The sequence below is a fragment of the Platalea leucorodia genome (genome assembly GCF_965183815.1).
Source record: "Platalea leucorodia genome assembly, chromosome: 5".
In the NCBI taxonomy this organism is placed as follows: Eukaryota; Metazoa; Chordata; class Aves; order Pelecaniformes; family Threskiornithidae; genus Platalea; species Platalea leucorodia.
This window is the reverse complement of record NC_138827.1, coordinates 89,932,511-89,950,498: the sequence shown is the minus strand read 5'-3', so window position 1 is coordinate 89,950,498 and position 17,988 is coordinate 89,932,511. Positions and strand designations below refer to the sequence as shown.

The 17,988-nt window shown below is 42.8% G+C and overlaps 1 protein-coding gene across 1 annotated transcript in view; it reads right to left on the bottom strand.

Annotated features, from left to right (window-relative positions):
- The window catches only part of PDIA5 (protein disulfide isomerase family A member 5), a 102,967-nt gene that overhangs the window by 32,486 nt on the left and 52,493 nt on the right, over window positions 1-17,988 (bottom strand). The window contains exons 12-13 of the mRNA XM_082312218.1: window positions 1,484-1,554; window positions 266-429 (exon numbers count right to left, since the gene is read on the bottom strand). Of these exons, the coding sequence (XP_082168344.1) occupies window positions 266-429; window positions 1,484-1,554 (235 nt within the window). The remainder of the gene's footprint in view (window positions 1-265; window positions 430-1,483; window positions 1,555-17,988) is intronic.

Sequence of the window (17,988 nt, the reverse complement as noted above, 5' to 3'; positions counted from 1 at the left end):
ATATTTGAAAAATATTTATTTTGGGAAAGCAATACCAGGACAACTATGAAAAACCCCGCAGCAAATAAAGGATTTGGTGTATTAGAGACCATAATTAACATACATGTTTGTATGGCTTTGAATACTCAGAATTCAATTTGGTTTTGTTAGCAAGGGATTTAGGCAGTCAGTGAAACTAGGTTTAAGATTTACTTCCTCACCAAAGCAGTCTTCAGGAGCCAGTAAACCAGGAACCCACATACTATCTCAGACCCTCAAAACTTACTTTAGCAGCCAGTCGATGATCTTCTTCTTTGTTCTGAGGTGTGGCAGAGTGTATTTCTCTTCTCCATCCTTAAAATACTTCAAAGTAGGAAACCCTGAGATGTGATATCTTTCTGCCAGTGCCTTGTTGACGGTAGCATCGACTGCTGCAAGGACACCTGGACTCTAAAACAGAGACCACTAACTGTAAATCCCAGCAACATAACACACCCCCCTTTGGCAGGAAACAGTGGACTTGGGGGCAATCGCTCGTGATCTAGGTGCCTTCACTTTCTCAGGTACTCAGCACAGACACACAGAAAGACACAGAGGACTAACGCAAAACCAGGAAGGGACATCTTATGGACTAAATGTAACCAGAGTGTTACCTGTTCTCCTCCCATTTCTGACAGGATTCCCTGTACATAATTCACTTTATAATGCTTAAGAGCTGTTCCCAGGAATGGCATTTCCTCCCACAAATCCCGATTTCTCCCAGAAGAAATGAGCACTGTTAAAGACAAGTTTACTTCGAGGCAAATTGACCTTTCCCTAACTTGTGGGCATCTTTAGATGGACCACCTTTAGAGTCACAGGAGAACAGACACTTACAGAGTGTAATTCATCTGACCTTTTGTTTTTCTCATCTCCTCCTTCTTCTCCAACAACTACAAAGGGAATGTCTAGATGTCTCCAGTGAAGATGTTTAAAGTATGGGGGAGACTAATCCTACTGCTCCTCTTGCATGGCGTACACAGCGTGAGACTCAATCGATAACACTAATATTATTGGATCTCTCTTCTCCAGCCATACTGATGGAGCACTTAAGATGAAGCTAATGGAGTGATGCAACCATAAAACCAGGGTATTTGAAAGAAGGATCAACCCCCTTTGTTTTTTTCCAAATCTAATTCATAAATAAAAGCCTATGTTTCTTCACATTCGATGTGAAGTAAGGGGAAAAAAAATCCATTTTGGATTTGATCATATTATGTATAAGGCCTACAGCAGAATACATAAACATTTTTCGATTTTGTTTTCATTCAAGACAGAATGTTCTTTCTAAGACTTTGGCAGGGCTCATGCATTAGCGATGAGACTGTACTTTGGAAGCACATTTTGAAGGGTCCTGTGGGAGGATGAGAACAGCTGAATTTGTTGTAGGGAGAAAAGTCACTTTTATTACTCCAGTTATTTATTACTGATTATTTGAAGGATATAATAAAGGAAATTAGCTTACATCACTGGCTGCATGTAGAAACTCTGCAGCCTTCTCATATTCTGGCTTCATTTTCTTACAGTGCCCACACCCTGCCAAAAAAAACAAAATCCAATTAAGTTGTACACGCCATGGTTATTCATTGACCCATCTAGCCATTATCAAAATCCAAAACCATGTGGTAGAGATTTACTAAAATTTAGTATGCATTTCACTTAATTTATTTGTAATGCCTTAGTATGGTTTAGGATATTTTCCAAAGTGGTCACTATGGTTTAAACAAAAAATTTAATCTATTAAAAAATAATAATAAACCCCCTGCATTCGCACCCACACCTCCTTCCTCCCAGAAGGTACTATAAACACAGTACTTGTCAAGCCCATCGCTTCTAGCATGCTCTTGGGTGAGGCACAACCTCACCCATTTCAGTTTCCAAATCTTTATCTGCTTTAAAAAGAAACAACACAGGCCCTCACGTGACTTCCTGACTTTAAGCGGAGGCTTATACTAGCACAGCTTAATTGAGTAACGTAATTTGAATTAAACTGCACTGATCATAAGCCCCGCTTTACAGTGGTGCAGCATGTCCCTCTAGCAAGGATTTGCACTGACTTAATCACATCAGTGTAATTACACCACCACATATGTTCTCAACATAAGCAGAACCTGTAAAACCGAGATAATGGTGCTTTCTCGCTTGTGCGAAGTTCTCCAGAGATCTGCCATTACTTTACTGCTAAGTGCTGACATTACAATAAAGTAAAATGAATGCATGAGCGAGAAACACAGATTTAAAATAAATTATTTGGGTGTAAATTAAACTGCTTTCAGCCGGTGCCAATTGCTTCCAGGCAAGCTGAACTTCGGGACCAGGTGAGGTTCCTGCCGTGACGTGAAGTTACGCTTCAGCGCCTACGGCGCGATGCTGGGCCTCCGGGACAGCCCCTTCCTCACCCCCGCGCAGCCCCCGCTATTGCCGCCGAGGGACCAGCGCAACCGCGGTCCCCGCAGGGTCGGAGCAAAGGGACGGAGCGGCAGAGATCGACACCCGGGCAGGGCGAGGGCCGGCTCCTGTGCGCGGACCGGAGACGCAGAGGGCTGTAATAAGGCCCACGGCACGACCCAGGCACGCTGCGCTCGCCTGCCCTGGTGCAATGTAATCTCAACACAATCTCTCGCTGTACTTTTTCCTCTTGTTTGCAGCAGCAGCCAGCTTTTCTTTCTTCAGCTGTTATTGCTGGAGCGAGCACTTGAAAGCCCAGACTTTGCCGAGCTTTTGAAAGTCATATCGGAAAATACAGCTAGAAATCTGTTTCAATGCAGCTTCAGCAAAAGCCGTTTCTGAGGTGTATGGACAACAGGGTTGGGGCTATTTTTACACCACTCTCTAAAAGAAAATAAACCAAGGACTCTGAATCTCAGCGCTGCTTTGATTCCCACTAATGGGATGACTGCTGAAGCCAGCAGTCTGAACCTAAGCCTGAACTCAACCAGACAACCATGTTCTGTACAGCACAAATCAAAGAGTGTTCGCAGCCAAGAAGCAATAGGACATCCAGGTGTAACTCCACCACAGCAAACAGGGACTTCAGCAGAGCTCCAACCACCGCAGCACACCATGAAACGCTTTCAGAGCATGTTTACAGCACCGGGTGGATGCATTTGAATAAAGACTGCAAATCCCACCTGAGAATTACAGCAAATACCCGAATGGTTGATCCCAGACCAAACACCCGTTCAAACACCAGCTAAGGTCCATACCGCTTAGTCACCTGCATAGCGACCACAGCATTAAAAAGCCCCACGGCCTTCTTTTGAGCAAAAACCCAATGCTTTCATGTGGTAGGAGCAGCAGAACAAGGGGATCTCAGCTGGAGGAGGAGGCTTTGCTTTGGTTTTACACCGTGGCAGGAGCATGTGCCACCAAGCTGGGAACCTGATGCGACCGCATCAGAGGTGAATTCAGGAAGAAGCTGGAAAAGGCTGAGGAAGAGTTACTGCCTCAGCACTGCTTGTCTTGGTTAAGAGCACGAAGGAGGCTGGCAAAATGATTTATTTGCCACCCACAGAAAACTTGTAGACATACGGCTTTGCAGAAGGGGCTGACAGCTCCCTTTGACACCTGCCCGAGTTGGATTTATTTCTCCTTTTAGGAGCAGGGAACTTTATGCATTTTGTGGTCTTCCTCACTTCTAAACAAAGGGCATCTTAAGTCCCAGCTCAGATACCTTGGAACCTCTCTGAATTAGCTAGCTCAAATTTGTAAAAAACAAAAACAAAAACAAACAAACAAAAAAACCAACCAACCAAACAAAAAAACACAAACTTTTTCGCAGGGATAACTTCACCTTGGTGGGCTTTACACAGCATGTCTTCCAGCCAGAGCAAGCTCCATACTGTGCTCTAGATAGGGTATCCACACAATTTACGCTATATTCCACAATCATTAATATTAGATCTGATCAACCAAAAGCATCAGACAACCTGGGTTTTCACAAACCTATGCACAGGGGAAAAAAAAAACAAAAAACCACAAAACAACAACAACAAACCAAACAAGCTAGGCATACTTTGCCCAGGAAATAAAAAACAATCCAAAGCATCGGAAATCCATGTAAGTAATATTTTGGACAAAGATATCCAGACTATGAAATGTCACTGTTCCGGGTTCTTTCATGAACATCACACAGACACAGCACTACTGACTGCCACAAAGCTAACTCACTCATGCTTAAAATAAAAGGAAAGCAGGATCAGGTCTTTAAAGGCACTTAAATGCAAACTGAAGTCCTCAAATCTTTATCATGCAATGCTTGTTCCACCCCTGACAGAGGACAGCATGATATGCCAGCCTAGAAAAAAAAGCCACCACATTAAACTGAATCTGAAAGAGGTACAACGAATCTTAAGAGCTTCTCCCATGATAAACAGTGCTTCTTTAGCCATCTTTATGAGAATTTTGCTATTGCATGACACAGCCTGCTTCCACCTACCATTGCAGAAAAGGGGAGATATGAATTAGAAGTCACACCTACATACTGCAAATCAATTAATCTCTCCTATGATTATTTATCCAACCTTTCAATATCTTGTGAGGATTGCCATTCAATTCTCAAGACCAATGAAAAAAGTAATTTAAATGAATTCCAAGGTCACTTCCTCTCCTTTGATTGCTACATTAGGTTGTTCAGCAGCAGCTGTATCCCTCTGTGCTAAGCTCCTCTAGTTTTAGACATTTTCTGTTCATAAAATGAATGTGAAAATAACAAAAACAACCCTACAAGGCCCTTAGCTCAGATACTCCAAAGCGCTGCATAAAGTCTGCTTGGACAGTGGAAGGAAGCCCACAGGTCTGTAGTGGGAATCTGTGACAGATGTGCTCTTAGAAGATGCACTGTCGTGTCAAGTGTATGCTGACATTAGAACTAAAAGACTAAGCAAGCGACTTGTTTGATCCCAGGTGAGAAGAGAAAGGTTGCAGTCAACACAAGGATGCCCCGCAGCCTACTCCAAGCACTGACATCCTCTGAGCCCCTCTGGGTCACAGCTGGTGGAAACACCCAAGGGACCTGGAGGTGTCTACACAAGAGGACTCCCACAGCCTTGGTCTTTTCTCACAGAAGACAAGTAGCTCCCCTGGAGGTGCAAGTCAGAGTTACTCTCCATCCGGCAGCAGAAACCAGTCAGGGTTCAGTGCCTGGCTCTGCTGAACGGTTCTGGACAACCCCTTTGGCCTCTCGACACCTCATCTTCCTCCTCTTGCACAAAAGAAGCCCCAGGCTGCAAGGGCCAAGGTGCCCAAATGGAAAAGAGCACAGGGAGTAAGTGTAAAGGAGGAGTGTGACATGACAGGAAAAAGAAGTCAAAGCTTACAAAAATCTGTGCTAGGACATCTGGTACAAGACAGGCCCTTGCTAACCGTTTTTAAAACAGATGTCTAAATGAAGGAAGGATTCCGTTTTCCCAGTTTATTTATAATCAATCTTCTCATTTGCACTGCGCAGCCAGGCAGATAAACAGTTCCTTCCTCCAGTGCAGTCGCTGTCACACAGCTTAGCTCAGCTGCATCCCCGGAACGACAGCGATCACAGGTCCCCAAATCGCTCCAGCGCAGGGAAGTCACCTCCCTCCAGAATCCCACCACACAGCAGAGGACAACACTCGCTCAGCACCTCACCTTTCCCAGAGTGTGACTGTACTCAAGCGCAGAGGCGAAGGCCAAGCGTGGACAGAGCGATGCTAACGTGCAAGGGCGAGGAGCACATGGACAAAGGGAAGGTTAACAAATGTAGCAAGCAACTTTTTTTTCCAAGTAAATATCTATATTTGTTTACAGATAGCCTGTTTGGCACCACAGCAGACTCACAATACACAGCACAGCTGCTCCAAACATTTTCAGAAGTGAACTAACGCAAACACGTCTACTGTTAAAACCAAGTTTTGCCTGGAGAAAACAGGCAGAAAACCAGTCAAGCAGCTCCAGCTAAGATCCTGCATATGCTGTTTTAGTGCTGTCCCTAGAACATAAATCTCTGTTTCTCTCTGTCATTCACTGTCTGCTTCTTTCAGGTTATTATGGCTATATAAACAAACACCACACTTTTGGTCACCTCCTCTCATTTCAAGACAACATTGTCTGAGGATCTGACGTGCACGTGTCAAGCCAACATCGAGGTGGTTGTGGACAAGGAATTTCTGACATGAAGAACCCTAGAGATAAATTAAATTGCAAATAAATATTTTAAAGAATCATTACATTTCTGCCATCAACAGACTGCTTGAGTACTGTTACCACGTACAAGCTATTTATTGTATCATGCCAGCTCTACATCCATCTATAGCTGCATACCAAAAATACCTCCGTTAGCCTGATGAGAAAACAAATTTGAAGCACAAAGTCCTGCTTTCAGCTAGTGGGTCACTGGCACTTCAGACTACACTCATGAAAGATTTACAGACAACTTCAAGAAAAGAAAGAAAAAAAAAAAAAATTTCACATGCACCTTTGCTCTTTAAGCATTTAACATCTAGGGATACACCTTTGGTTTCTCCATTCCTAACCCCAGAGGAGCAGTGACCTCTCAACACAGCAAAACAGCCAGCCCTTATGCATGCCCTGTTGTTAACTTTGAACGTACACCTGTATATATAAAAGCAAGGGTATGTATATGGGGTGGAGACACAATCCTTGCAGCCAGGGCAAGGATGCACACAAGTCCCAGCCCTCTTATCACCTACACGAGAACACAAATGTATTCTCTTCTGCCGTGGGAGTCTTTAACATGCAAAGATTTCTTATGCATCATGTGAAAGAGTTCTAAGCTCTAAGGTCTAACACGAGGCAGCTTACAGTTCTTTCACCAGTGTAGGAGAGCATAAACTACAGCAGCTGCAGATTCCCTTGCATAATTTAGCTGTCTGCATTGCAGACATCTGATGGGAAATCATCCACAAATTTGGCAGGGAGGGAGGATGACAAAAGCAGCTGTTTCTCCCCGTAACCACAGGTACGAATTTGCAACCATGTTGGCTGCATGTTCACTTAATAGTCATAATGGTCATAGCCATCAGGCCATGCCTAGATCTCCAGGTTTCTGCTTTTTAAAAAAAAAAAAAAAAAAAAAAAAAAAAAATCACCTTAGGAAGGATCAGGACCTCAAAAAATTTTACGCATCCTTTTCCCTCTGGGTACTTACCCCCACCAAACCATTCATCTCCTTCTCACCAGCAGCACTGCCCACCCAGACAAAATTCCAGATACTTAAAGACAAAGATGTTTCAAGGCTTCATGCTTTCTTACAAGATCAGCAGGAGCAGCTTCAACATCTTTAACATGATACTGAATTCAAATTTTCAACAGCCAGAAATGTGTGCACGCATACACAAATTCACACACACACACACACACACACACACCCCGCCCTGCACTTTTAAAGGTAGGTTTGATTTGACCAAGTATTACATTGCTTATGGATCAGTGACAAGCCAACAGCTTTATGGCTTTACAAAAGACAAAGCCTGTGAAAGGTCAGCCTGGAAAAGACTCTGAGGAACTCGAAAAATAGAATTAGAAGGAAAACACTTCAGCAGTTTGGATTATTGCAGTCATGCTACATTTATGCGGTTGCAGCCTAACGCCTCGGCTGCGTGGGCTGCACAGTTCAGCCCAGTGACAGGAGAGAAGTACAGCATCTCGTCCCCACCGTTATCACCATCTCACTGGCATTCCACAAACTCACAGCGCAGTCAATCTGTGCGTGCAATGATCTGTGCAAATCCAATCCCAGCATGTGCACACAGAAGAAAGTCCCTGCCTGCTTCCAGCAGCTCTTCAGTGTGAAGTCAGGGCACAAAATGACTACAAATCGGTCACTCGTTCTCCTATCCATATGACTTGCTGAGGCGGTAGCGACCCCATCCCAGCCACCGTCTCTCTTGGGAGCACCTTATGCGTGTGCTGCAGAGCACACACGGCAGGCACAGATGTCCCTGAGGGAAAGCCTCAGGGCACTGAGAAAAATAGAGCAGCCCGGTGTGGGTCACTACCAAATGATTCAGACAAACAAACTCCTGATCAGGCTACAGGAACAGGCTAAGACCACATGAACTACCTGATGGGGATGCACGCTGAGCGAGCCAAGCCTCACCTCCCTACTTGATCACCTTGGCTGGAGAGGTGAAAGCATTTGAAATCCAATTCTTGATCGTCTTTTTTATGCTGGCATAACTGTTCCCCCCCCCCCCCCCCCCCCCCCCAACACTGAAACTGCTCAGCAGAAGGTGGTTCATAACAGCTTTAGACAGTTACAGTACAAGTTCGGATTATTCATTTATTTTTTAAAAAGACAGTCAGATCACTGCATTACATAAGATAAATCAGATCAAACTTGAGAAGAGAGCTTAACCAAACGTATCGCCTCTGGGAACCCTGTCTGCATCCATGCCATAGTCACAGCGCTCGCAGAAGGGCTACCTTCGGCCAGCAACAGACCTCGGCAGAGGAAGGCTTGGGTCCTGCAGGCTGCCTCCATGGGATTTAAAAGACAACCGCTCTGATGACCTCCTGCGTAACACATGCTTCTGCCTTCATTTCTGGTCACACTGGAGCATATCTTCTTTTGATGTAAAGGCTCAGGGGAAAGGGTGAATATTCTCCAAGGCTAACCTCAGCCACAGGCTGCTGCCTCCCAGGGGTCCCTGAGAGTTAAGGAGGGAGAGAGATTTCTGCTCTAACCTGCCCTCAGAGTGTGCTCTCTCTGCTTTTAAACCCACAGGGAGCCCTGGCTGAGCCAGGCTCCTGAAAGTAGCCTTTGAAAAATATACCCCCATCTGCAACGGCCTAGACTCCAGCGCACATCCAGGAAAGATCTTTAAGCTAATCACCATCTTTAGTTAAAATAAACTAACAACAAAAATCACATGGTTCCTTATTTCCATTCCAAATCTGGCTTCAGCTTCCAGCTATTGGAGATTACTGCACGTATATACCCTCTTAGTCAAAACTATACGGCGCAACCGGTAGAAATCAGTGTTGGGAGACGATGGTGCCTCCTACCATCCCTCTTGGGTGGGAGAAGAAGTGAAGCAAGGTGGATCAGCTGGCATTGAGAGATATGAATTACACTTCCTACACCAGCTTGGAGGAACATGGCCCTGAGTAGGTGTTGAAAATTAATCTTCCCCTATTGAAATGTGAAAGAGAGAGACAACAGCATGGCTGCCTTAAGGTGAAATTGTTGAGAGTTTATAAAAAATACCACCAGAAGGTTTCCTTCTCAATTAAACCATAATTATTCTACATCCAAAAAAGATACGCCTCCCTTCTCCATTGTCAGATGATCAACAAAATTTCGCCTTGGGGAGGGAGAAGAAGTTGTACTGCTTTCCCTCACACTCTTACCCCACTATGGAAGACTTCATACTTTGGATTTAGCAATGAAAATGCCAGAGAACAGAGTTTAGGTGAAATAGCTTTGAATGTCCAGATCAGGAAAACAGCATAGCAAGCAAATTTCCTAGGATGCAATTTGTATAAAACATCAGCAAAATGGATACAATGCAAAGAGATCTTCCTAAGAAAGGTACATCCCAAAGCACCTATGCTTATGGGACAGGGGTGTTAAAAGCAACGGTGACATTGGCTATTACTGTGAAGACACCTATAAAAGCCAAGTATCCAGAAGGGATACTATGCAGAATGCACATTTTTTGTCCAAAATCAGAGCAAAAGTGCTTACCAGTTGAGATGCATTCACCTACTTAGAAATGTGCTGGGATGTTTGCTAACCACAAGCAGTCAGGACCCCAGAAGACACCTCCACCATCAGCACAATACCTCAGTATCAAAGCAATGGATTCATTTATTAATAACTGAGAAAGACAGCATCACTTGCCAACTCACCATCTGAAAGGGCACAAGGAACAGACAGGCAGGCAAGCAATCTTTCACTGTAGGTTTCTCTGTTCATTATTTGCCCTTTAAAGTAAGTTCTCTACCTTCCACAGGATAATAAAAATTGAAGCCATAAAGTACTTAGGAAGATAAACTTGATAATGAAAACTCTACTGGTAATGATTCACGTAGCAGAGATACTGTAAGGCACTTTCCAAATGAGAGCCCTGCACCGTATATTAAGCTTATCCAGGCAAGGAAATTAATTTATTTCAGAAGAAATAAACCTGGTGCTTAATTCTTAAAGCTAATTCCTACTGTTAACCCATCATTAGAGGCAAGCACAGTAAATCTATAAAAATAAGTTACGCTTCACTCCTATCAGACCTTACCACGAGAGCCTTAAGGGCTTATACATACACCAGGGTCAAGCTTGCGGGAGGAGAGTCACTCACTCTGCACACTCAGATGAGGACTTTCACTGGACAAAAAGGGTCAGCTAAAATTACAGAAGTCCTTTAAAAGACCACTCGGAATAACTAAATCTACAACAGATACCCAGAGAAGCAGAGAATGAGGTGAGTCTCCCTTCAGCTGTCCCTTGGCTCTCCAGCAGCCATAGCTACTCGTTTGTGGTAATCTCAGTCAGTCAGTAAAGACTCTTTAGGAGAGAAGGAAGGCAATAGTAATGCGAGAAATGAGGCAGCAAATCCCCAAAGAAACTAATGTTCCCTTCACACCACCTGCCACACGTTCCCAGGAAGATTTTTTTCCTGATTGGAATAGCCTTTGCAAATGTCTTCTTTAATAGAGAAACTAATTGCTCCCTATTGGAGGCGAGCATACAGCGATGCATTTTGAACAAATGCCCCAAATTTCACAAAACCCAAGTATCTACAGTTCAGCTCCTTTCTTTCTTCCTTTACTACTGTCCTGCATACTGCTCCCAATACCCACAACTGCTAGCAAGTAAGTTTTTCAAAGTACACACCGTGTCCCCAGAACAGCACCGTGGCACAGAGCACGTCGAGATCCAGCCCGAAGGCAAAGTAGCCACAAACGCCCCAAAAGTCTGGTTTTGCTACTCTTTCTGTTATGAAGCTGAACCAGAGCAAGCCAAGGCTCCTCCCTTCAAGCCCCAGCATGGGCTGTAACCAGGCTGCAAGTCATCAGCTCTAGCCACGATAATCTTGTCCAAGCTGTGTGCTCACCCAGGTGTGGCAAATGGGGTTTCCTAAACTTGGGGGCCAAAAGCCTGATTGCCTGCCACAAACCAGGGAATGCCAAAGGCATTGTCCAACTTCCTTCGTGTTAATCAAGTCTTTGCAACGTTCAGTTACGATACACCTTCCCTACCCCAATTCTTGCAATATTGGAGCATCTCACAGTTTGGATGTGGCTCGCTACAGAAAACTCCCATGCAAGGTGAAATGTTATATCCACTTCACAGACTGGAAACGGAGACAAATATTTAGCGACTTGGGTCACAATTGTACAAATCAAAGCAAAGCAAGGAACTAAACTTTTACATCTCCAGGCCAAGGCTGTCGCTTTTATCACTGGATCGTCCTTTCTTATGACTTCACCCTGCTCAAAGAGCACAAACTGCTTCAAAAAGACAATCTTCTTACATGAACTATGTGCTCTAGTATCCAAAGACCAACACAAAAGAAACAATGGACTCTGTCATTACTGTCCTCACCCTTTTCATTAGGTATCCTATCAAGTTTTACTGCACAAGCTAGTTATTAGGATTTTTATACTCTCCACACTCCTATTTATATTAAGTACCACTAAAAACCCACATTGATTTTTATTTTTAAACCCTCAAGAAACGTAAGTGGGACGGTCATTAAAGGAAAAATTCATGTCAGGTTCTTCATTTTCCTGGCTTGTTGCATTTTCAAGAACTCCTGTTTTAATGTGTGATTAAATCTCCATTGAAAATCATTGCTGTGATTAGTTTAATGAAGCAGGTCATTGCACTGGCAGGTCATTGCACTGAATTGTTTACACTCCCCGAGATTTTTGGTGATATTCAAATATATGTAACATCAAGCAACATCCTCTTGTAGACTTACGTGCTTTTAAATATTGATGAACCTAGTCTGAGTGTCCCAGTCCTCCCCTCTCTGAAATCAACAGTCAGAATTTGCTCACGTCAGTGGAAGCAGATTCAGGAGCCAAGAATTTACCTGTTTCCAGCTGGTTTATATGAAGAATATATCTGTTCCAGGAGCCTGCCAGTAACATACAGCTAAAAAGTACATACACACAATGAACAGAAAGTTGGCACAATTTACGCTTGTCCAGGGAAGCATTTTATTATACATTCCATTAAAAATGCATTAAGGCAACATTAAATTTAGGCACCTAAGGGATGTAAAGAGTCAGGAAACACAATGCTGAAACTGAAGCAGATCTCTTCTCTTCACTTATCTATCCTGACTCTTAAACAGCAACATTCATCATCCGAGTGCCCTTGCACAACAATTCAATCTTTCAGTGATCAGGGCATTGCAACAGCCCATCCTGACATCCGCACTGTTTCATCAAGATAACCTAACAGAGCTAGGTACTGCCTATGACCTACATAACGGTCCAGAAAGTTTGCGTTGTTCAAAGCTTTCTTTAGTTACTCTAAGAGCAAGGAGAAAATTTTTGTGGGGTCTAGTAGGAACAGGATTGAGCCCACAACAAGCACCTTGACACATTCAGGTCTCCTTCTGTATCGTCCCCTGGACTAGTATACACAACTATATTGCATGGGTATGGCCTCTGCCAAGCTTCCAAATACACAAATACACGACGGGCCTTACACACTACAAACTTCCAGTAATCCTTTCAGGCTGCAGCCAAGGCAGCACAGAACTGCTGGCCTTTGTTTTCTTCTCTGACTACAGCATCACTGAATAACGGGCACGGTTGTTTCTAAAATATTGCCCATCCCATACAGAAAGTCCAATTTAAAAAGCAGAGTTCACTCGTGAGGTCGGATTGTCAAGGCTTATAAAGACCTTTCAGGAAACTCTAAAGCAAACCCTTGACTGAGGGCTACATCCTGCCAAGCTTTCAGCTTCCAGCTCCCTGCCGGCTCACATAGCTACAACACGCTTTGAAAACACAGCTCTTCTCTGCAATTTCTGCCATTCAATAAGCAATTCTCACACAGAGTTATCTTCGACCAAGGACTGATCCATGTTATACAACTGGAAACAATGTCAGAGTGCAGACATGGAGGAATACTGGAGTAGATGCTATTACTGCTGCTGCTGACGCTCCTCCTGGGAAGCCACCTGATAGCCCTCCACAAGGACACCAGCCAGATGCACGGCTTCTCTTCAAAACACCCAATTTGGCTGATGCCAAGGCTGAGGCCCAAAGGTAGACCTTTGGTCATAAAAGAGTATTTTCCACCTGAACTAAACTGATACCATCAATAGAGACAAGCAGAAGCTTCTTCAAACGAGCTACCACTAGATGATGTCAAATAAATTAAGGGGATTCCTAGCACAGGTCTAATAAGAACAGCTTCCCAGCTACCTACTGCTTGTCTTTATCCTAGAGGCTGTACATCTGAAGGCAGATGCCAAAAGCTCTCTATGTAGCCACTGAACACAGTCAACATTTTATTTTAAAAATCACAAGTGTCAGATATGACGGGGACAAATAAAAATTAAAGGATTTTTCCATCCATTCTACATTCAGTGATGCTTGTTGTTTGGATAACCCATAAGCCTTTAACCTCCAGTTAACTGGTGCAACTGCATTGGTTTACATTTAAAAAAAAAAAAAAAAATCCTTGATTGAATCATGAATTAGCATGGAAAAAAACGTAACAGTTTATTTATTTATTTATTTATCACAGGCTGCCAATGTTAGGCTGCTGCTGACCTGTGCTGGAAAGGCTATTTTTTCAGGCTGCACAGTAAATTAATTCTTCAGCCTTTTCAACTTGTGGCCTTTCTGTTGAGGCTGCCAACAGACGTACCAATTAGCACTCACTGCAATGGTAACTTGCTTTCTTAGGGAACCAGTGGGTGTCTGAAAGAGAGACTTATTTATTTACAGTTGTAAAACCCAGTTTGGAAAAAAAAAAAAACAAAAACCACAACATATTTGATTTTGTGCGCACATTTTGGGTTTGCTTTACTTTAAATATAAAGTGAGCAATGGATTCCTACATCCTAATCTCACCACATGCAGCAGGAAGAAACAAAAACAAGTCCACTGAAACCAATGATGGTGCGCTGGCAGGGAGAGATCCAAGTCCGCTGCTTGCTTAGAAGCTGGAGGCCTTCATCTTGTATTGGGCTAATTGGCTGGCATTCTTAATAATGAGTCCACAAAGTGGCTTAAAACCTTGGGGTTTTAATGCACCAGAGGGAGGAGGGAAAGAGGGAAGGGTGTGAAAAGCTGTTTTTCAAAGCTAAATTGATAAAACAGCTCCCTGTGCAATTAAAAACCTGCAAAGCTGAATAGTTGGCTTTGGAAAGCACCAACTGCGTAATTTATTGGGCTGGTTTATAAATGGAGAGAAAATATCCGAGGATGGGAAAGGAATTTCACAGATATTTCAACAACACATCAGAACTATAGCGCATTTTATCATCTCAAGATTTATTTTTGCCCTCCCTTCCATTACGGGGGATGCAAGTATCAGGGCTGCATCTCCAAAGCAGTTTCCAAGAACAAATTAAGGGGGGGGGGGGAACGGACCCAAAAAACACAAACCAAAACCACTGCTGCATTTTCCATGCCTTCCCTCCTTATCAAGGGAAGAAAACCATGATGGCTCCAATATCCCACTAAGGGTATCGACATTTTTTCTAACCCTAAGTCCTGCAACTACAGCTTATATGAAGTCTCTCAAGAAGTCCTATGAAGAGGGCTTGGAAGAAGACAGGTTTAGCACGAATTTAAGCTCATGTACAAGGAAGAAATGTTGCAGGAAGAACATTTTAATAGTTTAATCCTTTAAAAAGCAAATGCACATTCACACTAACAGTACAGCCAAAGCGCCTTTTTCCCCCTCTGTTACCTCTGCCATCAGTACTGGACCACGGACTTTGTTATGGCTGACGGGGTCTGAGGTGGGGGAAAAGCAACCCCAGGCAACCATCAGAGATGACTGACGACCACCGCTCATTAGTAACAGGGACTACCCAGGTCTGTGTTTGCTGCGGGTACTCAGGGAGGCTACAGCTCGTGGTGATGCCAGGACATTATTCTACACGAGGCTGCAGGAAGAGGTACGCTTTAAAATGTTAGCAACATCATTTGTGTTAACAAAACATAATGAAATGTAACTCCTCTGAATGAAAAGCAGACACTTTTAGAACCCATTTCTGAATTGACTTTAATTTCAATCCTAGACTTTAAACACCCTTCAGCAGCATTTGAATTGACTTATCAGCAACTTGGTTAGGCTTATTTTGTGCAAGACTCAGATGTGCTTTGGTGAAAAATGCTGCGAAAAATTTAGAAAGGGAAATTTGTGGGGGTTTTATTCCTGTGACAAAACCAAGTCAGAAAGACTGCAATCTGCACTAATTTGGCAAATATTTTGGACAGATTTATTTTTAAAATTGCATTTGACTCAGCAAGCAGTTTGATGGGGAAACTGAAAACACATACAGGGCTTTTTTGTGCTCAAGTGACTCAGGAGCATTTTAAGTCCCAGCAAGTCCCCATGCCACTAAAGCATTTAACAACACTTGACTGGCAGCATAACCCATATTTAGAGACATTCAGAACCCAACTGTCATCTTGGGCATCTAAATAAATTGATCAGCTGTAGGCACAGGTATCAAGAAGCACATACAGACACGGAGTTTTTATTCTCATTGCTAACAGAATACTATCATAAGCTGCATAGGTGCCTTTATTTATGTTATGGTACAGAAATAACTTTGGTTGGTGCAATACATCTTCTGTTACAGACTTGGAAATAGGCCTGCTAACACAACTGCGATATCTTGTGTTAGCAAATATGATCAATCCAAGCAAAAACTCCAAATCCTTTGTGGGAAAGGGTCATTTGTTTGTTCTTTTGTATAGTGCAGGAGATCTCAGTTCATAACTGAAGTTTCTGGGTACAATAGCAACACATAGAAAAAACACTTCAGATGTCTGCAAGACTCCAGTCTGGATACATCCAGGATAACTCTATGGTCACCACCAGCAATTACAAAATTTCAGCAAAATGCTTGAATAAGGAGCACAACGCTGCACGTTCTTCGCACGTGGCCAGTGAAGGAGAATGTCTTCAGACTCCTGGCTAGTCGGGTCGCTGTTTACCTATGCTAAATATTCAGACTTATTGAACATCCTCTTAAGGGCTTTACAAAGGAGTTTCAGAAGATTAAAAATCCTGCTTCATGTCCCTAGTGACATGCACAACGAAAGCAGGATGAACTCATCCTGCCCACCCACACTCACTCACGTTTCTCACGGCCGGCAGTAATGACTCGAAGCAGCACATCTACCATTTAATGGTTGTGCTAAATTATTGCAGAAAATGTATAAGGTCTCTGATAGCAAGAGGTGCAAGTTGCATGCTGCAGACCTTCCTGATGTGTTTAAATCACACGTAGCTGCTCTAGTTGAACCACGTTATGCTAGGCTGCACTTAACACAAAATGCTGTGATGCCTTTAATCAGGCTAGGAAGTGCAACTGATTGTAAATAATTATAGCATGGTCCTCAGGGATGATCATTAGTAGCCACAGGCATGGAGACCCAATTGGCCACATTCATCACAGTGCCTAATTCTGCAGTTCACAGGTATTTACCAGGGATGTGTTTGGTTCAGCTTTATCTTCAGCACTTCCAATTCCCCACACATCTTTTAATACTACACTCTATTAATGCATTGGCCATCTCACTATGCAACTAAAGCATTACTGAAATAATTCTCCCTCTAGTAAAAGAACTTCTCATGAACACAAGATTGATAGTATGCTAGAAAAACTCCAAGTCACATGTGTGCTGCATGGTGACACAGGGTTGTAAGTACTTGCTAATTCCAGGCCAGTGTTGAAATCTCCTTGGTTATTCTTAGTTACACAGAAGTATATCCTGAGTTCTGGGCCTATTTTGTACATCTGTTTCAACTTTTTTTTTTTATTAATACATAATTTTTAGAAAACAAAAAAAACTTTCTTATCCTAAGCTACCAAGGTGAAAACGAGTAAGATGTCCTCCGTTTTTACTGCTTCTTTTGCTGGAGTAATTGATCTCCTAATATTCATAAGGTGATTCCATTAGCACATTTAAGAAGTGCTAGGAGAAGATCTTTTAATCATGGAGATAACTGTTTATGATAGTTGTCTGTCATTAATTAGTTTGCAAGCCTTACACTCTCTGCTGAGGATGCCCACAGAGAATTCTTACAAACACAGATCTTTTACACATGTACAAGCTGGATTCTGCATGTAGGCATACCACTACCTCCTGAATATAAATAAAATGCCCCAAATATTCAAGTTGCATTTAAAATAGAGTTCTTCTGGCAGGGAACATTCCTTATCCCAATTCTGAGCAGCTGGAACATGTTATCAGGAGATTGCAACAGCCCAATTCAGGCATTTGATTTACTTTTAAAACAGCATTTGCCAAAGTACTGCTGCACCTTAGCACAGAATGCCCCCTAGTACAAAATATACCCAGCTGGAAGTGCTCCTCCTCTCCAAATAGGTCATGCAATATTGTTACCCCTAAGACTGTATTATTTGTGTTTTAGAAAATATTTAAAAAAACTAAAAAATGAACAGAGCCCTGTTCAGATTTATAACTAACTTGAATTTACTATAAAATTTGATCGTAGTTGTGTGTATTTATCTATTTTTAATCTGACTTCCTAAAGGAATAAGGTTTGCAGCACCAACCATTGATTTCCTCCCCCTCTTCCTCCTCCCAAATAGATGACTGGACTCATTTGCTCATTTACAAACTCAAAAACCAGCAAAGCTTTCAAATACAGCTAAATCTCTGTAAATATACAAAAATCTGGGGTTAGAGAGAAAGGACGCTTATCCCTAACCATTGTGCACAGAGATGGAAAGGAGGCAAATTCAGCAGTTACATTTCTGTTTGGCAGCTGTTGTTTAGCCAAACCAGCAAGAGCACAGC